This window comes from Cucurbita pepo, chromosome LG07, assembly GCF_002806865.2.
Source record: "Cucurbita pepo subsp. pepo cultivar mu-cu-16 chromosome LG07, ASM280686v2, whole genome shotgun sequence".
Lineage (NCBI taxonomy): Eukaryota > Viridiplantae > Streptophyta > Magnoliopsida > Cucurbitales > Cucurbitaceae > Cucurbita > Cucurbita pepo.
In genome coordinates, this window is record NC_036644.1 from 4,806,822 (window position 1) to 4,834,814 (window position 27,993).

The window sequence follows — 27,993 nt, forward strand, 5'->3', positions numbered from 1 at the left end:
GAAAATTTAATATATATGATCAGATCTATCTAAAAAAATAGGATAAAAGAAAATGAAAATTTAATATATACGATCAGATCTATCTCAAGTAAATTCAGGTGAATTTACCTGGGCCATTTTTTTTTCAAGTAAAGCAGACTATTATTATTTTTTTTTTGGAGAGATAATGGTGGAAAGAGGGGAGAGAAGTGGGAAAATGTTGTTTTATTTATTTATTTATTATTATTATTATTTTAACTATTTTTTTGTTTTAATAATTATTTTTATGTTTATTTGTTTATGGGCTATGGCAGATCCCTCCACCCTCCCCCAAACGAGATATGATCGGAGATTTGGAGGCAATGCCATGATGCGTCTGTTTGGGAACAACAACGAGCAGTTACCAGAAAGAAGAGACACTGTTTCTGGATTTTTTAAATCCTTTCGCAAGACGGTGCATGGAAGTAGGGTTGTTCGTCGAGGAAGGAGGCTTGGTCGAACTACCAGAATAAAATTCTCATGTTTGTTTTTGACGCTCACAACTTCCTTCTTGCTATATTTGGCGGTCTTTGGCTTAAAAGTGAACTTTCATGGTAAACTTTCATTCCCTTAAGAAATTAGCACGATTCTTCAGTTTTAGAATGTAGTTGAAATTAGCTCTGTCTCTCTTTCTCAGTTAGAGGGCTACCTTTAGTTTCTTAAATCATGTCAATGTTAACTAAGTAGAGTTGTTTAACTGTCTTACTCAGTTATAACATATGTTTCGAGACATCATTACTGGTTTATTCTTAGGCTTAATATCAAAATGGTATATAGAACACCAGAAATTTGATATGAAAGCACAAAACTAGGGTCAAGTGGAGGCTCAAACCACACAAATCAGATATGGATAGAATTATAAACTAGAAACCCTATACCTCTTTCAAAATGGATTCCTCTTCTTCATAGATTTTGACCAAACTAAACACTTAAAAGAGGATGAGGAGATGTTAGTGAACAGATACTTTGGCTTCTCACATGCCCTCTTGTACCAATGTGTGAGATTGGAGGCAGACTGTCTGGGATGAATTTGGAAGCTAGAAATTGTAGAAACATCAATCCGTTCTGCTCTTCCTGTTATGGGTTGTGTCAACTAGTTTTCATTCTAAAATGGTGACCTGAACTCCAAAGTACAAACCCTGGTCTCAAACAATATAAAAACCCTTCAAGACTTCAATACCATACTGATCTACATGGGAGCCTTCAACGAAAAACTAAAAAATCACAATAAATTTATTTCTTATATTAAAGTTTTATTTATATTTTTAATTGTGCACTTAACAAAAATAGCCCTTGGCTTTTCTTTTTGAACTTTGCATTTGCACTTTAACGTGCCTTACACTTTAGAATTCTGTAAGCTCTAGCTAGGGAATTTGATTTTATATGTGGCATTTCAATACATTAGTGAAAAGTGTGTTTACTTTTGAAATTTAAACTATGATGTGTATTTATTCTTTTAGCCTATTTTATAATTGAATCTAGTCACTTTTTGTAGGTAAAATTGGAAATAGCATATCAGTGACAGAAGTACAAGGAGAACATTTGACATCCAGAGACCAGAAACCGCCAACTAACAAGCATCACCGTAAGCAACGTAAGTATTCTTGGCTCCTATCCTTGCATATTCTGGTGTGCTTCCTTATTGAAGGTAAAGTAGAACTAAATCTCCTCAAACTTCTGTAAGAGAGGTTAGATCAAATTGTCCAGGAGGCAAATAATGGAAGAAAGAGGCAGTAAGACGTACTTTTAAGAAAATTTTGCACTTGTAGAAACATTTGACTATTGATTGCACAAGAGATTCCATACTGCTTATGCTAACTTGAGATTCAGTATCAAAGTCGTCCAATGAGAGGGAGAGATCTTTCGTAGGGTGAATCACCTCATGAAGGGGTCACGTCTAGGAGGGGTGTGCAGCTACTAGAAGGGATTGTTCACATCTCTTGGTCTCCTTAGAAAGATAAGGAGTAGTCAGAACTTATCAACATTAGTTCCATCAAAGCTTTCGATCTCTTCTAGTAGCCATAAATGTTGATAAGTTTTATCCTCTTGGTCTCCTTGTCTTTCTAAGGAGACCAAGAGGATAAAACTTTAGGATTAGATAGGTTTCCCTCCACAGTTGCACAACCCTGCATGCTCCCTCCCCAGCCATCCATCTGAAAAATAAAATGTAGAGGGATGAGTATAAAAATATTTCGTAAGCAACCTACTTGTAGGCTCACATCACATCTTCTCCTAATTGGGATTCTCAAGTTATGTGCTCCTCATACTCCTAGAGTCACCAAGTCTATGGAGTCGTGGTTAAGTTCTAGCCCCCTCGGGCTCATCAAGTCTCATACCCTAAACGCACCTAGTCTAAGTGTAAACTCACCCCCTCGAGTTCACTTAGGGTTTCATCGTGTACCTAGCCTTACGCTTTTCTCTTTTCCAAGGTCCATCTATACATCGCACTATCTGCGCATGGGTCAGGCCCCCCTTCTTTGTCGTTGAGTCAGTTTTTCTACTCTGTGGATGGTGAAAGTTCCAAAGAGAGTTCAATTCTTCATCTAGCAGGTCATTCACGAAAGATTTAATGCCTTAGATCAACTAATGAGGAAGTTGTCTTCTTTGGTCGGGTCATATTGTTGCTTTTCGGAAGGCTGAGGAGGGTCTTGATCATACTTTTTGGAGCTGCAACTTTGCTCGCATTGTTTGGGATCTCTTTTTTCAAGGGTTTTAACTTTTAATTTGCTAGGCATAGAGACCTTAGGGAGATGATCGAGGAGTTCCTTTTCCATTTGTTTAGGGAGAATGGGAAGTTCTTATGATTGGCTGGAGTTTGTGCTATGTTGTGGGGTGAGAGAGATAATACGATCCTTAGAGGAGCTGAGAGAGATCTTAGTGTTGTGTGGTCTTTTGTTAGATTCTATGTTTCGCTTTGGGCATTGCTGACACAATTATTTTATAATTATTTCTTAAGTCTAATTTTGCTAGACTCGAATCCCTTTAGTGGGATTCTCTTTTGTGGGCTTGGGTTTTGCATAACCATGTATTTTTTCATTTTTTCACAATGAAAGTTTGGTTCTTTTTCAAAAATAAATATTAATAGTAGACAAGTATTGTTGCATCTACCTTTACTACAGTTTTCTCATACAAGTTCATGTTCCTTGTCTTTTCTTCTCTAAGTTGAAAATATGAATAGTTCATCATTATCTCATAAAATCTCTGATCTCTATAATTATAGAATAAGATCACCATTGATGGATGTCACGTTATGACCATGTTCACATACAAGTTTAGCATCCCCTTTATCTTATTAGATCTTAGTTAAAACACTATTAAGTCCCTGAACTTTGGGATTCATTTCATTTAGTCCTTGTGATTTCAATAAATCTTAAAATTAGTCCTTGTTATCTATTTGAAGTTACTTCTGTCGAACTTGATATAATAATAATAATAATAATAATAATAATAATTTCCATTCACAAAAATACAAAATGTTGATATGTTTTCAAAATTTATAAAGGAAAGGCTATTAAGGACCAAAATGATATCTTAACCTTAGATCTTTAATATATTATCTATGTTTAGTTCATTTATATTTTATCATAGCAATTATCTTTCAGATTTACCTTGTGATGTCGAATTTGCGGAGTCAGTTACTTATCTTGTGGAACCTGAGGGCTTCATGAATGTTGCTCAGTTCTCTCTAGAGTTCGTGGAAATTGAGGAAAGACAATTTGAAACTGATTTATATAAGCCTAGATTTGGAGGACATCAAACCCTCGAGGAAAGGGAGAAGTCCTTCTATGCAACAAATCAAAAACTTCATTGTGGTTTTGTTAAGGGACCACCAGGATACCCAAGTACTGGATTTGATTTAGACGAAAAGGACAATGCATACATGAAAATATGCAAAGTTGCAGTTTCCTCGTGCATTTTTGGGAGCTCTGATTTTCTGAGGAGGCCTACTAGCAAACAGGTAAGTTTGTTTTCCTTTGCTCAAACCTTTTCCTGAGATCTTTTTTCAGAAAAACGAAGTGATAGTAGATATCCAGTGGACAATCTACTTCTGCTGGCCTTTTCCATTTAATTGATGTGCTTGGTTTTTTAGGATAAGATGGCAATATCACTTTATACTGATACGTGTGGATTTGCTGTATCTTCCTTTTTACTTTTTCTACTTTTTTTGTGTCGTAACAATGGTTTAGTTATTATAGTCTTCATGGGATGCTTTTCCACTCTAACAGAATGCCTGATAACTGTCATATATAATCTTCATGGTACAAACTCTGCATAAGATCCCTTGTTATTAAATAAAAATCAATTCTCAGCCTGAAAGCCCTTCAGAATAAATACTGTAGGAAACTTTTACTTGTTGGGTTACCATCATTATTGTAATGCATCTAGGCTAGTCCTAGGAGCTTGCTAGTCTAGTATAGGGTTTTTACACGAGGGACAGCGGTATTATTAGTTCAGTTCAGATATTAAAATGCACCGTGGCTTGCTTTCTTGATTGAAGACTAGCAACATGTGAAAGCAATGGAAATGAACGGACTTGGGAGTCATCGTGTATAAAGTTTTAGTTATTAGTCTTGATTAAAGTATAGCCAGATGTTGGAACCTTTGGGGAGGCCTTAAATTGTAGTCGATCCCAATATGTTCAGCATGTTTATTGATATAAATAGGAATTTATTAGTCTCTTTTCTTTATTGTAATTTTACCCTATTGATTTAGGGTCATCTAAAACTCAGAGTGGAGAAAAACTATGAATCTCTCTCTCCCCCTTCACATTTCCATCCCACACCCACCACCTATGCCATGCCTTCTCGTTTGAATAGCCTGTGGCCTCACTATGACCCGTTGGCTTGACTTAAAAGTCAAGGAAAATGGATATGTTTTCGTCCCAACCGAGATTCCTCTTCCTCGTCATTATCTTCACCAATAGTGGTTCAAATATGTTATAGTATATATGTGGATTATGAGCTTATTAATCTCTTGTTGTTTATTATAATTTTACTATTATTAGTTTAGAGCTTCGAGGTAAATCTATACGTCTTTGGCTCTATATTAGATAAAATGTGATGAGCTCCCATATTTTGGTCTCATTGTAACGTGATATTAAGGACTAGATCTTTCGTAGGACAATTAAAGTTTTTTGAGTAATTAGGGATTTGTGAACCTTTAGTGTTTGTGGTTTGGTTTTTTTACCTTGTGTTTTGTGTATCCCCGTTGTCATCAGAATCCGTCATTGCCACTACTGCCAATGTTTGTTGCCAGAGTATCTTGTTGACATCGCCTAGCCCTGATTAGCAGGAATCCAAAAGTTGGCCAGAAAATCACCACTGCGTGTGGTGGGCCACACTGCCAAAAGAATTTACTGCCAGTCATGGGCTGACGCATGAGAGAAGTGCCTACCTGGAAATGTTTTAGAAGACATTGTTTTAGGCAACTTCTCTCAAGGGAATTTGAAATTAGACTTGGGCATCTAAGATAAATTCAGAGGAATGGAATTAGCAAGATCCAACAAAGGGGCTTATGTCACTCAATGAAAATACTCTTAAGATCCCTTTAGAGAGACTAACACGAGTCGTTGTAAACCAGGGAATACACCTACGGATGAAAATAAAAAATTAGGGGCTAACCCTAAAGATGAAGTAGTCAATCGAGTCAAGTAACAACGACTAGTTGGAAAGCTAATATACTTAACTCATGCTCGACTAGATATTAGTTTTTGTTGTTTGTGTGGTAAGTCAATTTTTGAACAAAGCTTCAAAAGAACATATGGGAGTGGAAGTCGTGTATAGAATATTGAGATACCTCAACATGATCCAGGAAAGGGACTTGTGCTTAGGATAATTACCAATCAATCTTTGGAAGTTTACAAAGATGCGGATTAGGCTAGCTCTCCCATTGACCGTAGGTCAACATCAGGGTATTGTTCATATATGATAAAACTTAATCACCTAGCGTAGTAAAAAACAACTGGTTGTTACTCGAAGTAGTGCTGAGCATAGTTTCGATCACTAGCTCATGGGATTTGTGACAGAATTTGGTTAAAGCACCTTCTCACTAAACTCAAGGTCAAGACAAAAGTCATCATGGAAGTACTGTGTGATAATCAATAAACTTGCAAAGAATCTAATACATCATGATTGAATGAAGCATGTCGAGATAAATCATCACTTAATCAGTAAGAAAATTGAGACAAACACTATTGCACTAAGATATGTGCCTTCCCAACAAGTTGCTTATATATTGAAGGCTTTACATCGAACCAATCTTGGCTGTATAATTTTGAAGCTCGACATGCCAAATGTCACGGTCATACTTGTCCAGGGCATGTTGTCTGTGGCCGCATGCCCATTGCATGCTAGACCTTTCATGTTGTAATACTATATCATTTTCATGATGTATAGCTTTCCCTTTGTATTTTCTAGGAGACGTTTTGGTAAATTCATTTGTACATTGGGTAGACTAAAAATGTCTCAAAATGTACTATAGGGGATGCGACTAGTTGTCAATTTTTCCTACTCAAAGTTATATGTTATTTAAGTCGTTATACTGAATTTCTTGCTTACTAGCCTAGGGTGTAAACAGCTCGACTGGATCTGTTGCCCAAATTGAGAAGTGGGTCGACGACATAGACAACTCCCAAAAAGCCATCGTCCAGATGGTCATAGAACTTTCAGAAGATGTCAAGACAACACTTGATGTGGTTAGGACCAAAATGGCTGGGCCTAAGTGCCAGACTGAACCTCACCATGAAAGCGGTGGGGAACCCAAGCCCATACAAGAGGGTCAGTTCAATTCACCATGAAAGCGGTGGGGAACCCAAGCCCATACAAGAGGGTCAGTTCAATTCAATAAGGTTAAGGTGCTAGAATCCAAACCCTTCTATATGGTTTGGGATACCAAACTACTAGAGAATTTTATCTTTGACCTCAAGCTGTACTTTCGAGCTACAAACACCGTGACAAAGGAAGCCAAAGTCACGTTAGCAACAATGCACTTAGTCGAAGATGCAAAGTTGTGGTGGAGGTCGAGATATTTGGATATCCAGGAGGATCGATGCACCGTGGACATGTGGGAAAGATTGAAACAAGAACTTCATTCCCAATTCTTTTGGAAAAATGTTGAGATCCTCGCCCGGAGGAAGTTGAGAGAGTTGATACACACAGGGAATATTCGAGAGTACGTGAAGCAGTTTCAGCGTTGATGTTGGTTATTTGTGACATGTCGGAAAAGGACAAAATCTTTTACTTTGTGGAGGGACTGAAGCCATGGGCAAAGTCCAGGCTATATGAATAACGAATCCATGACCTTTCTTCCGCCTATGTTGCAGAGGAACAATTGTTCAACTTGAGCACTGAACTGTCTCAAGATGTAAGGCAGAATCAATTTTCGTCGAGTGGAAGCACCAAGAACAACTGAACCAATTCCCTTAAGAATGGGGGAGGAGAGAGAACAGGGATGAGAGATGGAGACAAACATGGGAACTCGTGGAAAGGACCCTATCAGAACTAATACAATCTTCCTCCTTCGACCTATTTCATATATAGGGGGCCCTGCAGGGCATGCCCCAACAAAGCAACATTTCAAGCATTCCAAGGGACATTGAGGGACAAGAGCTGAACCCAATTCGAGCCAATCGAAGTAAGGACAATATCATTTGAGAACGACAACAACCCCTGTATGGGGGCCCTAAAAATCTTATTGGCACGCCAGAAAAAGGCAGGGGAGTCAAAAGCGCTAGTCGAAAAAGGGCTTATGTATGTGAAGGCATGGGTGAACCACAGAGCGACCAAAAACACTTTGGTTGACTCTAGGGCCACTCACAACTTTATGATTGAAGTTGAAGCTAAGCGATTGAATATTAGCTGACATCGAGATTCGGGAAGATGAAAGTTGTCAATTTGGTGGCCTTGTCCATTTTAGGAGTGGCCAAGAGAGCCATCATCAAACTAGGGACATGGAGTGGTCATACTGACTTTGTGATCGTCAAAATGGACGATTTTGGAATTCTTACTGGAACACTTGGCAAAATGCTTAGTCGTAATTGGGTCCAGCCCCATTGTCATCCAAGTGAGCATCAAGTATTCCTGATGGAGTGAAAATGATATCAACAATCCAACTAAAGCGAGGTCTTGCTCACCACGAACCCACCTTTATGGCCATCTCTGTGGTTGAAGCTGAGGGTTCGACGAAACTAGTCCCCATAGAAATACAAGTACTTGAAGAGTTCCGTGGAGTGATACCTGATAGTATCCCTAAGACCTTACCTCCACGTATGGGTATAAATCATGAAATCAAGTAGTTGTGAGGGGCAAAACCCCCGGCCACAAATGCATATCGAGAGGCTCCACTAGAGTTAGTGGAGCTTTGAAAACAATTGGAGGAATTACTCAACATCGAGTTCATCAGACCTTCAAAAGTGCCCTATGGAGCCCCGATGTTCTTTAAGAAGGACGAGAGTCTCCATCTATGCTTAGATTATTGAGCCCTAAATAAGATTACCATTCGCAACAAGTAGTACCCCTACCTATTATCACATACTTATTCAACGAACTTCATGGTGCCAACTACTTCTCCAAACTCGACTTAAGGTCGGGATATTATTAGATCTAGATAGCCAAAGGAGATGAGCCCAAACCAACATGTGTTACATGATGTGGGGGCTTTTGAATTCCTTGTCATGCCTTTTGGTCTCACAAATGCTCCTTCCACATTTTGCACTTTGATTAACCAAGTATTCCATGAATACCTTGACAAGTTTGTAGTGGTGGTCTACTTGGACGATATAGTGGTTTATAGCTCAACTATGGGAGAGTATCAAACCCATCTATGGTTGGTCTTCGAAAAATTGCTGGAAAACCAACTATATCTGAAAAGGGAGAAGTGCTCGTTCGCCCAACAACTCATAAATTTCCTAGGGCACATAATTGAGGCGGGCCAAATAGGCATGGAAGAGGAAAAGGTCAAGGCCATCAGAGATTGGAAGACCCAATGCGCTCCTTCCTTGGATTGGTCAATTACTACTGGCGATTCGTTGAAGGATTCTTGAAGTGTGTTGGCCCCTTGACTGAACTATTGAAGAAAGATAATAAGTGAAGTTGGACTCCAAAATGTCAAGAACCTTATGATCTGAAGCATGTTGATAGAAGAGCCGGTGGTAATCACTGATGTGATGAAGCCCTTCGAAGTCGAAACAGATGAATCAGATTTTGCCCTTGGGGGTGTCTTGCTACAAGATTGACACCCCATGCTGTGAAAGCCAAAAACTAAACGAGGCAGAGAGGAGGTACACCGCCTCTCAAAAAGAAATGTTGGCGGTGGTTCATTGCTTACGAGCTTGGAGGCAATATTTCCTAGGGGTCAAGTTCATGGTCAAAACGGACAACTCAATATGCCATTTCTTCAACCAACCCAAGCTGTCTTCTGAGCAGACACATTGGCAAGAATGTGTGGCGGAGTTTGATTTCCAATGCGAGCACAAACAAGGTAAAGCAAACCATTATGCAATTGAAAAAGTGAACATGTGACCCTATACATGTCCCACCTGCATGCTAGTAAGTCGTGTGGATTGATGCGAGAGAGCATCAAAGAACACTTAATGAGAGACCCAGCCGCCCAGACCATTATGCAATTGGTCAGCGAAGGAAAGACCCACCAATTTTGGGTCGAAGATGGGTTACTTCTAACTATGGGTAACCATTTGCTAAAGGAATGCCATGACACCCCATGGGTAGGCCACAATGGATGACAACGAACCTATGCCCTCCTTAAGTGGGGGTACTATTGGCCTAACCTTCGAGATGAAGTGATGCAATTCACGAAGACCTGCCTTATATGCCAATAGGACAAGGTCGAACGAGCGAAGATTGCAGGGTTGTTGGAACCTCTTTCGACCCCCTCACGATCGTGGGAGAGTGTATCACTTGATTTCATTACACATCTCCCCAAAGTGGGAGAGTTCGAGCTAATTCCGGTGGTTGTGATAGGTTTTCCAAGTATGTTGCATTCATTCTGACCCCTAGGTCGTGTTCTGCTAAAGCGATTACTCAACTATTTTTTTTGCTTATTTAATTGGCTTCTCTTCGTATAAATCTGATTCTTCCCACTGAATGAGGTTAGAAAAGTATTTTCTTTCATGTATAGCTTTATATTAACCTTCCATTGGCTAGAGACTTCAACTTTTGGATAACAGGAGTTTATGGCTCCAATTCTTCATCTGAAAGGTCTCTCCTTTAGCAAGAGCTTGCTGATTTATCTGCTCTGTGCAAACAAAAAAGGATTTTGGAGGGTAATTTCTACCTCACAACATGGTCTTGGGAAAAATCGTCTTACAAAGCCAGAGGTGGTGCATCATCAACCCTTATAGATCTATTTTTGGTCTCCAAAAGCTACATTAACAAATTTTCCTGTGTCACAGCACGTAGACACGAATGAATCACACCGGATCACTATCCCATTTTTCTATCTGTGGGTAGCCATCAGGATTGAGTTGCTCTCTCATTTGGCCAAAAAAGATCATGTGGTGGCAACATTGTAAAGCCAAGTGGCTAGTTGAGGTGAACGAAAACACAGCCTTCATTCGTAGAATAGTGGCTGCCAGTCAGATAAAGAATGCCATTGTCGAAGTTCTCTCCAAAGATGGAGCTATTGTTTTCCTAAAAGAATGCCGATCGGATAATGAGATTGAAGCCGAATTTGTTGAATTCTACCAAAAGCTCTACACAAAAAAAGGTGGGTAAGACATTCTTACCAAAGATTCTGGGCTGGAGCCCTGTATCTTTGGTACAAAGGGATTTTCTGGAAGTCCTTTCCGTGGAAGAGATCTACAAAGTCGTAATTGACTTGGGCACAAACAAGACCTCTGACAGACGGTTTCATGGCTGAATTTCTTAAAATCATTTTGGAACATTGTTAAGGACATCAGAAGAGTGTTCAACAATTTTTTTAGGAATGCCATTATTAATGCTAGCTTAAGGAAATCTATCTTTGTCTTGTGACCGATTGCCCTAGTAAAATGTTCATGCTTTTGAGGCGTAAGGGTTTGAACAAAGGCATCAATGTGGGTAAAGAGCCTCACTCTATCTATTACTAGCAATTTGCACATGACACGATCCTTTTCTCCACCTACAATGATGTCCTCCTTGGCAACCTTTTTCAATACCATCCACGCATTTGAGGCTTCTGGGCTTAATATTAATTGTCACAAAAGATAGAATTGTTGGGCATCGGGATTGATATACAGCAAACTACCATCCTTTCAAATTCATTGTTGTAAGCTATGAAGCTGGCGATTACATACTGTGGACTTTCCACATTGGCAATCCTCGATCCTACACTTTTTGGGCTCCCATTATTGAGAAAGTTTAAGGCTGCGCTCGTGGGGATCTTCTCATATGTTAAGGGCGTAGACGTATGCTTATTCAAGCAACTTTGGCAAACCTCTCCATTTACTGTTTATCCCTTTTCTTAGCCCTACCAAGGTGATAAAAGGTGTTGAAAAATTATTTAGGGAGTGGGGAGGAAGTAAAGAAAAAAGGGCTGCCATCTTCTCACATGGGCATGTGTACAAGCCCCCACTGAGGAAGGAGGATTGGGTATTGTGACATTCACCAGAAACTATCACCCTATTGGCTAAATGGATTGGCGGTTTAACCAAGAAAAGGATGCGATTTGGAGGAAAGTTATTGCTACCAAATATGAATCTTCTCGCTTCAACCAAAAGCTAGGTTCCATATCGTTAGCTTCTTCTAAAGAACCGTGGAAATCTATTGATAAGCTGAAGCATCTTGTTTACAACCATATTTCTTCCACGGTTGGTAAATGGCAAGACTGTTATGGAAGGAGTTTTGGTTGATCTTTTATATCACCTCTCTCAATATGTCTTGGTGAGGTGCTTGAATGTTTTGAGGGATATCGTTTCTTTATTCATCTCTTCAATGAAAAAATTTGTTTCTTGTTGAAAAAAAAAAAAAGAAAAAGGAGAGGATGCTTCCATCTCTGATTTTTGGAACTCTTATTCACAAACGTTGAACCTTTTCATGAGAAGGAACCTTAAGGAGAATTAAATACCGGAGATTGATTGAAAAGGCAGCCCAGCTGCCCCTCTACTAGCCGCCTACCTACTCATGCTCGTAGCTTGATCAGAGGTTGAGGAATGGGCCTCGCTTTCCCATCATTCATGGTCCCTTACTAGCACTGAAATAGAGGATACATGGTGTTGGGATTTGGACAATGATTTTTCATTGCAAGATATATGTTTAATTTATGATGCTCTTATGTTTCCTTTATATTTGTGTTTTCTTTTTCTTCACAGCCTTTCGTATCCTTACATAATTAGTAGGGAGAATGTGCGTGCCTTTGGTCGGCCTAGAATGTTTTCTGGTGATCTGATTCTTCTTCTTTGAATGTTGACTCTTCTTCTGGTTCGGTTTGCCCCATATTCACTGAAGTGTTGCCTCAAGCTCTCTCCTTATTCAAAGATTTGTGGGTTTCCTCCTCTAGTTTGAAGGATTTTCTTCATTAGTTTATCCTTGGGATTTCATTGGCTTCAAAGCCTCACTTTTTTTTATGGTTAATAACTCTTCCTTGTCTCTATGGACTAGTCTGCAAGATTGATAGTTCATGGTGTTCACTTTCTAAACCTTTTGCCAAATATATCTCCTCGTTAATTTGTTTATTTACTTTTTGTTTTTTGAGTTTGTATAGCTCTCTTCATTTTTTCAGCAAAAAGTTCGTAAATTACATATGAACTGAAAATAGGATTGTAGCACAAAGTTTTCATTTTAACATCTTAATTATCTGTTAACAGAGATTATAACAGGATTGTTTTTTCCCTTGCCATTTGCCACAGATCAGTGACTACTCGAAGAAGAATGTTTGTTTTGTCATGTTTGTGGATGAGCAAACACTATCAAAACTATCAGCTGAGGGAAATACTCGAGATGATAAGGGATACATTGGAATGTGGAAGATAGTTGTCGTCCGAAATTTACCATACAAAGATATGCGCCGAACTGGAAAGGTGCCGAAATTTTTGTCTCATCGGCTATTTCCTTCAGCAAGGTAATTCATTCTCACGTCTTCTACTAGTGTTATATGAATGATGAATGATTTATATTTCTAAGTCATAAATACTTGTTTCAAAGGTATTCAATATGGCTGGACAGCAAAATGCGTCTTCAAATAGATCCAATGCTAATTATTGAATATTTTCTATGGCGAAAGAAGTCGGAGTATGCCATTTCAAACCACTATGATCGGCATTGTGTTTGGGAGGAAGTTCAACAAAACAAGCGTCTGAACAAGTACAATCACACTGCCATTGATGAACAGTTTGCCTTTTATCAGTCGGATGGGCTTGTTAAGTTTGACCCTCTTAATCCCAACACCCCTCTTCCGAGTTGTGAGTGTTACAATGCATTATTTTACTGTGGAGTTCTTCATTTACTATTTTTAATATTGTTTGTATTTATTACAATGCACAGATGTTCCGGAAGGTTCCTTCATCGTCCGAGCGCATACACCAATGTCGAATTTATTTTCGTGTCTTTGGTTCAATGAAGTTGATCGATTTACGTCACGTGATCAATTGAGCTTTGCGTATACTTATTTGAAACTGTGGAGAACAAACCAAGACGTACCATTCAACTTAAACATGTTCAAGGTAATTCACTTTCACTGATAAATTTACTGTGTTTTTGTTAAAGAAATGGATGAATTTACCGTCTTTTTTTGTTTCCTGTTTTGGTTGAACTTTGTGAAGGACTGTCAACGGCGGTCACTAGCCAAACTGTTTCGTCATAGACCATTCCCACCTCCAAATATTGATTGACGAAGTTGTTTAAGATTGGTTGGAGGTTTGAGTAATTTCAATTTTTNCCTTTAACTCCTTGAAATCACTTGTTAGGGTACACGAGTGACTTGACTAAGTCCTTTGTTCTTGCTTAATCCTTTAATTTTTTTCTTTCTATCCTTTTGGTCTTTCATGAGTTCTTCAATGTTCCAGACTTTTCAAATGAAATCTTTGACACTACATTAGTTGTAGGATGAAACTGAGAACACTTAACATATGGTATACATTTGAAATTATAATACAATGATTGATTATTATATGCACTCAATCTTATTTTTGAGTGAGTTATAAACATTTGTTTGGGAGACTTGAACAATGAAGCTTCACTTTTTCACTAACTTGAAAATGACTTAGTTGATAGTTGGACATGAATGATTGTCTATAATAATTTATTTATGAACACTTGTTATGTAGTGTTTAAAAGTGTAACTTTAATTCTCTTAAGAAAGTATTTTCAAAATAGTAAGTAGAGGAAAGAAATGTGTCAACATATCCTAAAGTTTCTACCATTGGTTCATAACGTGAGATCCATATAGGGTTTTGTAGTGGCTTTTAGACCATCCCATATAAAAAGTGTTTATTTGGGACATTATTAAGGCAAAATCTTGCGAACGATATGATAATAATTTTATTTCTAATATTTCACCTATCCTATATGATAGTGGATATAACTACGATATCTAAAATAATTGATCATTTGTACAAAGTGCTTATTAAGGTTGTTAAGGAGGTCGCTAATCAAACCAATGATAACTAAATATTATAGCTAATCAATCAAACCAATGATAACTAAATATTATAGCTAATCAAACTAATGATAACTAAATATTATAGTAATAAAAGTTATTTGGTGTAATATTCGATTAACATATAAGATACTAAACTTAGTAATTATCTAAATAATTTCAACTTTTATGTATTAATAAAATCAAAAAAAATAACCGAGGACTATTTTTTTTTTTTTTTTGGGAAATATAATTAGAAAGTAAATTTAATTAGAGAATAAATATTACCTTGATACAAGATTTGTCTTTTTATTGCATTTGAAATTTGAAAGGTAATTTTTGAAAAATAGTTACCAAGGTAGAATAGTTTCTACATATTAACTCAAGAAAACCAATCTAATAAGTGTAGCGAGAGACGTTAAGATGTCATTATGAGTAGATTGCTACTTAATGCTATAGAACATTTAGTAACTAAAAAAAATCAAATTCTCAAACTTTATTACTATTTTTTTTTTTTTTATATGATTCTCCAGGTCAAAGATCACTTTGGACAAATATATTTCAGACCTAGTAAATATAAAAACTAAACAACATTGTAAATATTTGATTACTCTAATAGATGATTATTTGAGGCATAAATATTTTTTATCCAATGCAATAGAAGTCTAATTTTTTTTTTTTTTTTTTTTTTTTTTTTTTTTTTTTTTTTTTTTTTTTTTTTTTTNTTTTTTTTTTTTTTTTTTTTTTTTTTTTTTTTTTTTTTTTTTTTTTTTTTTTTTTTTTTTTTTTTTTTTTTTTAGTTTTAAAAATAATAAGACAACTTAAAAATCAATAAGGTAAATATAATAGTACGAAAACCAAAAACCTTGTATAGTATAATTAATTGATAGAATTTGGGATTGTCTTCCAATTATAAGCCTCAACTTTAGTGGTATGAAATTCTAATGTAAGAGGAGAAAACAAGACCTTATTAGACATGGTCACATAAAAAGAATGAGTTACACTTAAATTCTTATTAGGAGTTACACTTAAATTCTTATTAGGATATGCAATGTCCATGGCATGATAAACATTATTGCCTTCAAAATTGTTTACGAAATAATTGTGGGATTGGTTTACAACACTTTAGTTTTTTTGGATGGTTAAGCATACATGTTGANATTCGGATTAACCCATCCATAATTTGAAACAAATAGATAGATCCAAAATAAAAAAAGTTAAATATGTTTTAAAAAATCATAAAATAAAAAAAGATATTTGTGCAATAAATATATATATATATATATATTTTTTGTTAAAAATTGTCAAATAAAAAACCTTAAAACATTAATGAGGTGAGTTAGTGTTAATGATCACTGAAGTCACTAAATAATTACAAAAGTTGTTAACAATTTTATTACATTCGAGAGTTAAATGAATTTTAGTTATGAATTAGATAAATCTCCTTAAAATGTTTGATAAGAAAAAAAAAAAAATATATATATATATATATATTGAAAAGAAAAAAGAAATCATCTTTTAAATGAATTTAACCTTCCATCTTTGATTAAAATGTTTGATAGAAGTAGAGACAAGAAACTACTCATTGCTTAACAATATTTTTTTAGTATATCTTCCATAAAAGGTTAAATATCTAACTAATAACTAATTTCAAACCAATGATTTAGGATAATGTATGCTCTATGAATAGAGGTTTCACGAACAAATGTTACCTGATTATAGTACTTGGAATTCTAGTTTAACCTAAGCTTGATGCAAACAAGTATAGATTCTAGTGTTCTCTTTATTCCCTATCAGAATTTTGCAAACAAGTTTAACCTAAGCCTGATGCAAATAAGTATAAGGAGTTCCAAAGAAACCAGCCAAGATTCATACCCATGTCCTCATTTCAAGAACAAATGAGGATTCGGTTCTGAACGTCCTGGAAGGTCGTCACATCTTTTCCCCATAGCCTGCTTATACACACCACACATTCATTGCCCATCAGATCCCAGGGAATAACAAGAATCAATCAGAACCAGAAATCAATGCTCTTACCAGCAAGCTATTCCGACACCATTTGCTCCCTCCTTGTCTGCCTTCTGATCATCTCCAACATGTACTGCTTTGTTCGCTGCCACTCCGAGTTCATCTACAACAAACCATCCAACCTCATCTTTCTACAAACACAAACCATACATACACTAACTGAAATTGAACTAGTTTCGAGGACCAAAGTTCTTATCGATGAAACATGGGAACAAATTAACTCGAGTAAAGATTTAAGAACTTGGTTGGTTCCCATAACTAATGTGTACTGTACCTAACGCAGCTTCAAATATTTGTCCATCTGGTTTTTCATAACCAACTTCTGCCGAAATTATGACAGCATCAAACCTGAAAGATAAAATTCCTTGTGACATAAGATACTCAGCTTGTTTCCTACACAGAACTCGTAGAAGTCATTAAACAGACATGAAGAAGTAAAGAGAAACATGCTCACATATCTAACACATTTAGATCCTTCAACAGCTTCCTTAAGCGAGTGTCAAAGTTGGACACAACAGCCACCTTTACTGTGCAAAAAATCCCATAGCATTAAAAATACTAAGTGTATACACAAAAATCCTCCATCTATCTCAATGTTATTAATAATGGATGTGAAGGAAAAACTTGGAATTTATTAACCTCCAGCATCTTTCAAAACGGTCAGGGCTGCATAAGCTCCAGGTGGAAGATGCCATGCGTCACCATTTGCATAGTACTGAACAAATGCCAAAACAGAGGAACCATTTTAATGATGAAAAACAAAGAAAAGTAATCAACCAAAGAGCCAAACAAAAGAGTAGTTGTCTTGTTTTCCTTTGGAAAATAGATCTTTCACACATGGTTGTAACAAGCCATGCAAATCATGTTCTACTCGATAAAGATTGGCCCCCCCAAATAGGTTAAGGCACCCAAGAAGGTTTTAACGGATCCAAAGGAAAGCCTGAAGGACGCAAGGAAAGTTTAGGGAACCTAAGTAGGTTATGTTAATGCCCAAACAAGGTTTCATAAGGACCCAAGATATTTGGAAAAGGAAAAGGATGGGAAAAGAAAAAGTAAGCTTAAAGGGCATAAAGGTAATTTTTCCAATTTTTAAGAAACTTACCGGATTTTTAATTAGAGACAGAATTTCAAGATGTTCGAAGAAAAAAAGGACCAAAAAAAGCGTAAAGGATTTTTAGAAAAAGTTTGGATTTTTTTGGTAGAAATAATAAAATAATCAAAAGTGAAAAATTACCAAAATACTCCTAAAGCTCAAAATGTTTACGAAATAGCCACTGATCAGAAAATCTGATACACTGCAGTGGGCAGCCTGCACAAAATCGATCAAATCTTGAAATCCAGCTGTTGGATTTTCTCAAAACTTGGATATGTAACACACCTCAACAAATTCAACGACTACAATTCAAAATGAAGGTCGACAAGCTAGGAGAAGATATTTCCAGCAGAACTTGCATAAAGTTTGATTTCAAATACATAGCGGTTTTGGACATTTCAAGGTCAATTTAAGCTTCCTCTATAAATTATAAAATAGGGATAAATTATAAATCCAGCTGTTGGATTTCTTCCAAATTCGAGAGTTGTAGTCCACCACTTCTTTCCAAACTTGTTTCTACATGTTCTAAACAAGATTACCCACAACTTTGGTGAAGAAATCGAGCGTTGAAAGTATCTCTAACCTATATGCCCCATACGTCCCGCATTTAAGAAGCTTATGGAAAGATTAAAAAATCCAATCCAAAGCTACACAAAAATTCTTCGAGTGAGGCATATCCAGTTCAGTTTCTGCACCATCATGGATCATTTTCAAAGAAGATCTCAAAGGCCAACAAGCTCAAGAGCATGTCCAATTGAAGAAAATTGTTCTCGGGTAAGATTTAGGGGTACGTTTGAATTTCCTACCTAACTTGTCCTGGATCAAGCTACCCAAGAGGACCCAGTTTTGCATTTTGGGTTGAGTTGCAGGTTGAAAGTGGACTCCAAAATTGACCATGATTCTGCAAAGTCATCCCTCCAAAATAATTTCTTAAGCTTGAAGGGAGTATAAGTAAGAAGTTTTGTTCAAAAATCGTGGCTTGAAAGTGTCCCAATCGTTCTAACCAATAAGAAATTTTTGTGGGTTTGCACCGGTGAAGAAAATAGTTTTGGATGTACTTTGGCGAGCTATAACTCATGCTACCGTGCACCTCAAGGTATGAAACAAATCCCTACCTCTTCCTTGATATTCCATCTCCAAGTTTCATGAAGAAATCAAGGAGAGAAACACTCTAGAATGAGCTGGAAAGATGGACTTTCAGTTGGCGGCTACATGCTACTTGGGCATCTTCTTCCTTTCTGATGAAGAAGACAATGACGTGGCTGGTTCAACTGGATTGGCCACGTCAGCCCAAATTTCGATCTCCTCTCGGTTTTTTCTCAAATTTAACCCCCTTCCATACTAGTTCTCATGAAATTCTGGATGGTTATAGGAACTAGACTCCCTAAGAAAACGGTTGATATGAACCAAGAAACATCAATCATACAATATATTTCAATGAAGATGTAAAGAAAATGCTGTTGAAATTATCAAAAGATATTTCAATTCATGCCACATTCTTTTCAATGAAGTTCCATTGTTATAAATTTTGTGTGGATTACAATTTAGAGTAATTTAGAGTTATTGTATTTCATTAATATATTTTAAGACTTTTTATTTATTTTAGGTTACATTTACATAATGGTCAATTATGGCCATAAAGTATGCATGTTAAACTCTTGGAATGCCTTTAATAGTTTCATTTTAAGGCTATATAAAGCCATGTATGTTGTATTTGTAAGTAGACTTGGAAAATATAGTAAAAGGAGCCTTTGTGCTTTCTTTAGACAATGACTAAGTTTATTTGCAATTCTATGTAGTTTAGGTTGCATGTAGAATCATTCAAGCTCGACATGATCAATCTTGCTTTTAGAGTGATTCGAATCTCAAATAATGTTCTTTTCTTGAGATATTTGATCAACAAGGTAATCTGAATCTTACTCCCCTTGTAGTGATTTCCACTTATCAGCTGTCAAAGAAAATTTGGAACAAATCGGATACTGGAAGCTTGAGAATTGATGCCTTGAACACGAACTAAGTGGTAAGTAGCCATCTTGGACTTTTCTTAAGAAATACTCGTAGGAATTGCTTGGAAATTAATATGAACCTTAAATTAAGTTTGATTTAAAAGATTATGGAAGAGGAATATCGAGAACCGTAAGTTTGCAAGGGAATCCAGTAATGTTAAAATAACCCACTTTTCGTTGCTCATGAAATATTAATACTAGGCATAGTATGTCATATTAAGGTTAGGTGTGAAATTTGGTGGTCATTGGACAAGGTTAAGTAGCTAAACCAAGCAATGAAGTAAAGTGACCATAATGCTCAAGGGGTAAACTACCTTCGGTTCATGACCCAAATGACCTCCAAATGTGATGAAACTTTATAAGAGACCTTATCTTATGATGTTTAAGGATTATGCAAAATTTTAGAACTATTGGACCACGTTTGAAACTTGAACCAAGTCTAAGGTGGTAAGTAGACCCTAAATGCCCTTAAGGTTACTTTAAGGTATTTCAAGATCAAACACTCTCCATATGACTCAAGATTTTAAGTAAGACCTCTATATAAGGATATGAAAGTTTCCTGAAGATTACAAGATATTTGGATCTAAGTTTAGAACTAAAACCAAGTTAGGGGTATAAGTTACCGCTTAAGGAAAAAAATAAGATTACCCCTAATGACTCCCTCTAACCAAGATTTATTATCTTTCTAGAATGTTCAAGAAATATGTTATGACTTTAAGATACTTTAAATGATTTATGCATGTTACTCTGAAAGATTCCTGACTTATGGGGTTTAAGAAAGTAAGTCAAGACTTATGCCTCAAGAATCATCCCTTCCTGACTTATGGGGTTTAAGAAAGTAAGTCAAGACTTATGCCTCAAGAATCATCCCTAGAAAATGCTTTAAGAACAAGAACTAAAGAGAAGTACAACATAGGCCCTAATTCCAAAGAATAACCCTTGGGGTAAGAACCTAATAACTAAGAAAATGCTTTAAGGACCCGAACTAAAGAGAAGTACAACATAAGCCCTAATTCCACTAAGATAAGAAGAATGTTGGGTGCAAAGAACAAAGAACCAAAGTCCCAAAGTCCTAAGACTCAGAAACCCAAGAAATCTCTAGACAACATGTTCATGACTGAAATTATATCCTTTAGAACGCAGGAAGACTTAGAGGTAGGTTTATAGACTGCATCGCTTAGAACGTAGGAAACATTGGATGCAAGTTCCATACTACGCCGCTTGGAACATATGAAGCTTTAGGTGTAGGTTTCAAACTATGCCACTTAGACTATATTAAACCTTGGGCATAGGTTTTCAAACTGCGTCACTTCAAACATATGAAGTCTTAAAAGGTTCATACTACACAGTTTGGAACGTAAGAAGTTTTGGATGTAGGTTGACTGTATTGCAGGGACCGTATGAAGCCCTAGATATAGGTTTAGACTACGTCGTTTAGAACGAATGAAGTTGTTGGACATAGGTTCAAACTGTGTCGTTTGGAACGCATGAAGCCTTGGACACAAGTTGTTAAGTTCATGTCTTGTACTATAAATCCTAAGGGAGCGTTTGAGGGAACAGAAGCCAGAAATAAGAATAAGAATAGAACAAGAACAAGAACCAATGACAAGAACCAACAAGAACAAGAATTAAGGACCAGAATCAAGATCAAGAACTAGGATTCAAGGATAAAAACTACAATATAGATCAAGATACAAGTTCTCAGGACTCAGAACCAAAAACCTCAGAACCATGGTCAAGAACTCATAACCTACGATCATGTCCTTGGGTAAGATCATGACAAGAACTTAGAACCTAGAACCTATGACCATGTCCTTGGGCAAGATCATGACAAGAACTCAGAACATATGACCATGTCCTTGGACAAGATCACGACAAGAACTAAGAGTTCAAGAATAGAACCTAAGGACCTAATTTTTTAGGTCAAAAACAAAAGCATGACAAAAAAGAGTATAGTACCCTAGCATACCTTAAGAATACGATTAAGAGCCTACAAGTAGGCTACTTACTGTGTCTTTGTACTCACTCCATGTTTTCCATTTTTTAAAGTAACTAAGGAGATGGTCGAGGTTGGGAGCGGACTTTGGAGCAGGTGCCCTAGACAAGCCACACCCTAACCTCCAACTTCATTTTGGTTTTAATGTTTTGTGTCCGTTCCTTATTTTGTATTTAAAAACTACTTATGTATAAACTCTATTTTCATATAATGAAAATATTTGAATATTATATTTTAAATTTCCTTTGTTTTTATTTACAAAAAATTTGACCGTCTTAACACTGTCCAATCCTAGTTGCGATCCGTGTTTGGGCAAGCTCGAAAATCAGGTTGTAACATAAATACTAAATAAGATTGTTCATAAAACATCACCTGATAGACATCTTCAAAGTAATTATCATCAGCACAACCAGTGGCTTCTGAAACGACAAGTTTCCAAAATGGCCTTCCATCTCCCTGTCAATATAGTACACAACCAACAATGGGATAGCTTTTTCCACAATAAAGCATCAGCTTAAGGAAATTATTATGGAAGATAAAAACAACAAACTGTCATGGTACTTATTTTGAAAAATAAGGAGGATAGTAAAGGTTTATAGCAAGAATGGAGAACACAGAGGAACATGAAACAGTTCAATAAATCTTAAATCATGAGTATAAAACCTGATCGACTATTGTTTCTCAGATATAGTGACTGATAAAGAAGATAGACTTTGAAGGTTGACGCAAGTTTTTCTTATTTTTTCTTTTGTTTGTTTTTTGGTATGGAAGATTAACTATGTCCAATAAGATCTACCCCATGTGCTCATATAAACGTTTCCTTGTCAACTTTTTAGATAAAAGTAAGAAAAATAATATAGGTTAGAATCACATTTTGGTAATGTAAGGATTTAATTCCTATAAAAATAATATAGGTTAAAATCCTTCCAGAGAAGAAAAAATATGAATATCTTCCAAAATTTTATAGAGAAAAACTAATAAACTATATTTGTTACTCATCATAAACTAACCATAGGGACTAATTTTAAGATCTATCAAAAGTATTAGACTAAATTTGAACATTTGAACGTACAATGACTAAACTAGAATAAGTCCCGAAGTTCAGGAATCACAATGATATTTTAACCAAAATTTNAAAAAAAAAAAAAAAAAAAAAAAAAAAAAAAAAAAAAAAAAAAAAAAAAAAATCATCCTGCAGAATTTCCTCAAACTTAGAGATATAGAGAGACAACTGCACTACACTCTCTGTACACATGAGTTAGCAGATCACGCAAGTCATGCATTTCCTCAAACTTAGAGATATAGAGAGACAACTGCAGAATTTAGTCTTGCTTTGACTCTGCGTGCAACTTAACCAACTAACAAGAGAGAGAATAAGAACCTGGTAACGAAGCTTTTGAGGCCATGGACCAGAAAATGCCCTCTTAAATCCTTGCTTTATATCAGCAGGAGTGCTTACTAGACCTAAATTCAACGTAATCAGAACGACTAGAAGAACAAAGAAACATATAATTGATGAACGGCAGAAGCAGGTGACTAAGTTATTTACTGTAAAAACGGCAAACTTTAAAATGCAACGGAGATCGAGATTTACAACTAGTTGAATAGCAATAGATAAAAAGCATGATAACATTGACATCCCAAATGTAACACCTGGCATTTTAAGAAAATAAATAAAAGATTTTTTTTAAAATAAAAAAGAAGGAAGGAAAGCAAAATGGCACGCAAGTTGGAGAAGATGATCATACAGTCCATGGTTAGTTTCTCAACCTTCTCTTTAACGAATTTGAAGCTAGCCATTTTCAGCAATTTTATTCTTTTGACTTAATTTAGGGCATATCGAAGAATTTTGAAGAAATTTAGAATATCCTCGAAGACTCGAAACAATCTCGGGAAGTCTACAATCAAGTAAATAACCATATGGAGTAAGTTTCCAAGAAATACTTGTAGGAGTCGATTGGGATTGAGGACAATGATTGAGTATTATGTTTAGGAGCCTATTTTGACCTAGTCTCATAATAATTGTGCTTAGATAATGTGAACCGTTACCACTTAGTCCTATTTACAATTATATAGCTTTCGTACGCATGGTTGTGAACTCTGATAGATCATTAGGCTTCTATGCTTTCTAGTATGTTAAGGTTGGATTATTCTCACTTAATAAGCATGACGAGCATGTCGTATGCCTTTATAGGTTTATTATGCATGATTTAGGGTTTGGATAGCTCATTATTGCCTAGTCATGAGTTGGACTACCGCTATGTGCCATAGAGTGCTAGTTATGGTTTCCATAGACTATGAGTTAATGTTTCACGTATTTTGGTTCTAGCACCTAGTCATGAGTTTCATAGACTCCTTGGGTTGACCAGGTCCCTTGTAGGGACGGATAGGGCACAACCCCTATTCGTGAACTACCCACCAGAGGTTAGGGTCTACTTTTTACACATGGCTTAATTGTCACCCATAGAGGATTTAAGGAGTCATAGAGGGTGTACTACTGAAGTATTTATCGATGGTGTCTAGTGGGGAGAGCCATGACATTTTTACTCTTCTAGACAGGTAGTTTTACTATTCTAGCCTGAAAAGGTAAAGTAACAAGTAGGTATTATTCCGAAGGCCGGTAGTTTTATTATTCTAACCCCATGAGGGTACATGAGCAGGCAGTTTATTGTTCCTGCCTGGAAAGGGCATAGTGACAGGTAGTTTACTGATCTTAGGAATAGGTAGATGTTGTCTGGCACCACTAGAGAGAATTCACTAATTAGAGTTCCGTAGGTATCTGTATGGAGTATGGTCACCGTTTAGAGCAAAAAGGGCTCTTCCAGACTTAGTATTACTCTGAGGTCTTTCCAAGGGCCACAGTGACTCAAGGTGCACTTTGCGCAAGACTAACGAAGGACCTAGACATACGTGAAACCCAAAGCCAAGAAAAAACATAAAACCCCAAGGTTGTGAACCTTGTAGTCCACAAGTTAAGCTACAATTTGCTATCGCTAGGGACAGTTATGAGCACATAGCCTAAGTTTCTGTGTATAGGATTAAGTCCGACAAGAGTCTACAAGTAGGTTGCTTACGGAATATTTTTATATGCATTCCATGCTATTCTATTTTTTTTTTTTTTAAGATGGAGTGTAGACTAATTTTGATGGCAGGAGCGTGCGAAGCTATGTGTCACAATCCACGATGTGATTATGCCTCTAGAAAGGCATCGAAGGTTAGTTACACAATGACCTACAAAGTTTGGTACAGACGTTAAGCCAAAATTTATCCATCGCTAGGGACAGTTATGAGCACATAGCCTAAGTTTCTGTGTATAGGATCAAGTCCAACAAGAGCCTATAAGTAGGTTGCTTACTAAGTATTTTTATACTCATTCAATGTTATTCTATTGTTATGGAGTGTAGACCACTGTTGATGACAGGAGCGTGCGAAGCCGTGTGTCACGATGGTAATGAAAGATTGTGGGTATAAACAAAATCAAAGAGATCACATTCTCTTTATCAAGCATTCGAAATCAAGGGGAGTTGCAATATTTCTAGTATTTGTAGATAACATCATAGTCAATGGAGATAATAAATAAGAAAAAATTGAACTTAGAAGGAAATTGATGAAAGAATTCGAGATTAAAAAACTTGGAAGACTTGAGTACTTTCTTGCCATTGAAGTAGTGCACTTAACTCGGGACATTTTCATATCACAATAGAAATATGTGATGGATTTATTGATGGAAACAAGGCAAAGTAGATGTAAACCTGCACCAATGCCGATGGATCCACATTAGAAATTGAGTGAGTCTAAAGAAGAACTTGCAGTGGACAGAGAAATGTACCAGAGGCTAGTGGGGAGGCTCATATATCTAGCTTACACTAGACCAAACATAGCATACTCCCAACTTCAAGCAAGCATATAGATTTTACGTTACCTAAAATGAACTTCAAGAAAAGAAATTTTGTTCAACGGAAAAATTTTCTTACATTGAAAGCTTGCTTCGATGCTGACTATGTTGGATCAATTGTGGATAGAAGAACTACCACGAAGTACGTACTTTTCTTGGAGTAATTTGGTAACATGAATGAGTAAAAAGCAAAAATGTGGTGGCTAGATCATCTGTTTAATCAAAATTCCAAGTTATTACATAAGAGCTCTGTGAACTCTTATGGTTGAAGATAATCCTTGATGACTTATGGATTACGGGAGAAGATCCAATAAAGTTATACGACAACAACAAATCAGTTGTCAATAGTGCATATAATCCTATCCAGCATGATAGAACAAAACATATTGAAATTGATCGACATTTTACCAAGGAAAAATTAAAGGGGATAATGAATTAATTATGTGCCTTCACAACTTCAACTTGCAAATATACTAACAAAATGACTCCATAGCTCAATGTTTCATGAGTTAATGTCCAAGGTAGGAATAGATAATCAGCTTGAGGGGAGTATGGAAGGAATGACCTTAATTTAAGGAATATTTGTGTAATTCCTATTCTTATGTTAAGAGATATTTATGTAATTATTTTAAATCAGGGAAATAGTTGACCTCACTAATTTTCTAAATTGTTACCTAGTATCTAGATATTTATTTATCTGTATTGTTACCTAATATCTAGAGATTTAGCTAGATTTAAATTTACTTAGCATCTAGAATTTTAGCCTTTTTGAATTACAAAAGAACATGTATCTCTCCGAAAACAAATGGAGAATTGAGAGCAAGATAGTTTATACTTGTCTCGCCCATGGACTAACCCATTGTCTCGGAAAACAAAACTGCGAGAGAGAGAGAGAGAGAGAAAACCATGGACTCACCCATTATCTCGCCCCTTTGAGAACATGTTGCAACTCAGAGCATTCTAGCATGAAGAAGCATACGGGTAGGAGCGAAAAAGAAGTCGGACTGTCTTTCACATTCCTTTAGCAGAAAAGACACCAACTAGGAGAAAAAATCAATAGAAGACCTTAACCTTTTTAGGGACCTTAGATTTCCATATGAAATTAACCAAGGAGTTTCCAATGCCTTCGTCCTTTTCACTCAACTTTTGAACTAGAGAACTAATGGAAAAGGCCCCATCCATTCCAAGGGTCCATTTGTTACATCTTTTTGATAAAATAAAAATAAATAAATAAATAAAAAAAGAGTGAACTAGAATTTTCAATCTCCAAATCAGAGGAATTTCTCCTAAAACTGTGTAACGGCCCTGGCCCCGCTAGCAGATATTGTCCTTTTTGGGCTTTCTCTCAAAGTTTTTTAAACGCGTCTGCTAGGAAAAGGTTTCTACACCCTTATAAAAGGTGTTTCATTCTCCCCGACCAACGTGGGATATCACAAGCTGATATCCCAAATAGAAGAGGAAGCAGATAGACATTGGGAGACTAGATTTTTTTGAGTTCTCCACCATGTAAAGTCTAGGATAAGCTGATTTGAGTTAGTTATTAAATAGTCAATGCACATCCCAAAAGAGACTTCATCTCTGCTGCTAACTTAACTTGAAACTAAGCTGAAGTTCAAACAATTTATTACCAGTTTCATCTAGTTGAAACATAAAACACCATATTATAGTTTTTGAAGTACTAAAGTCATGATTAAAAAAATACTCAGATCTATTTTTAAACAAACTGCGTAAGGAATTATAGACAATTCACCAGAAAAAGCTGGAAATTGTTTATCTAATTAAGCATAAAATTCAGGTGAAGATNAAAAAAAAAAAAAAAAAAAAAAACTCACCATATTTGGATCCAATGGATGCGTAAGTCTCTTCAACTGGCTTTGCCAACTGCAATAACGTTCCTCCAGCATCCAACAGCAATGCATCATAAACTCGATGAACTGAGCCTCCATAAACTATCATTCAGACAAACAAACACAAGAAAATGAAAATTAGGTCCGAATTTACAGTCAGTACACACAAAATCATCGCGTCCAAGCTTCTTAAGGAATCTAACCGTTTTGTATTGGCATGTTAGAGCAGAGGCGGGGCTTGTGGATACTCGTTTTGAGAGAAAGGGGGGTGGGCTTGACGGCTCTAAAGAAACTCCAGCCGTGCGAGCATCTAATGCTGTACAATACCATCACCCCCAATGGCGCGTTGTGGCGGTTTAGGTTCAAAAATCTTCCAGAAAATTGCGTTGCCTGCAGTTGTCCTTGCCCTCCGGTTTATCCGATGCCGTCCGGAATGCAGTTCTCTCTCCTCTACCCGTCCGCCCGCCGATTGTATTTAACTAAATGCGAGGCCTGTTTGCCAACTAATCATGCATTTCTGTTTAACCAATGGGCAAGGTCGG

At 36.5% G+C, this 27,993-nt stretch overlaps 2 protein-coding genes and 1 long non-coding RNA gene across 4 annotated transcripts; 1 reads left to right on the top strand and 2 right to left on the bottom strand.

Annotated features, from left to right (window-relative positions):
- Positions 1-280: 280 nt before the first annotated feature.
- LOC111798179 lies at positions 281-13,886 on the top strand. Its single transcript, XM_023681184.1, has 7 exons — positions 281-572; positions 1,514-1,612; positions 3,621-3,976; positions 12,860-13,071; positions 13,155-13,411; positions 13,494-13,672; positions 13,772-13,886. Exons 1-7 carry the CDS (start codon positions 287-289, stop codon positions 13,838-13,840), a joined length of 1,458 nt encoding a protein of 485 aa, XP_023536952.1. The 5' UTR covers positions 281-286; the 3' UTR covers positions 13,841-13,886.
- A 2,285-nt stretch (positions 13,887-16,171) lies between these two features.
- LOC111798994 (haloacid dehalogenase-like hydrolase domain-containing protein 3) lies at positions 16,172-27,979 on the bottom strand. Of its 2 annotated transcripts, none has more exons than XR_002815748.1 (9): positions 27,655-27,979; positions 27,437-27,553; positions 23,091-23,173; positions 22,082-22,165; positions 17,254-17,329; positions 17,069-17,141; positions 16,889-16,962; positions 16,624-16,745; positions 16,172-16,538 (listed from the first exon to the last, which is right to left on the bottom strand). XR_002815748.1 is itself a non-coding variant. In XM_023682367.1 (9 exons), exons 1-9 carry the CDS (start codon positions 27,779-27,781, stop codon positions 16,475-16,477), a joined length of 792 nt encoding a protein of 263 aa, XP_023538135.1. In that variant the 5' UTR covers positions 27,782-27,973; the 3' UTR covers positions 16,172-16,474. The 2 variants fall into 2 exon arrangements, 1 of the variants encoding a protein (XP_023538135.1); XM_023682367.1 differs by having other exon boundaries at positions 16,624-16,717; positions 27,655-27,973.
- On the bottom strand, positions 24,817-26,963 carry LOC111798995. The gene is made up of 2 exons (XR_002815749.1): positions 25,539-26,963; positions 24,817-25,461 (listed from the first exon to the last, which is right to left on the bottom strand). It is a non-coding gene; the product is annotated as an uncharacterized LOC111798995 (long non-coding RNA).
- Positions 27,980-27,993: the final 14 nt, after the last annotated feature.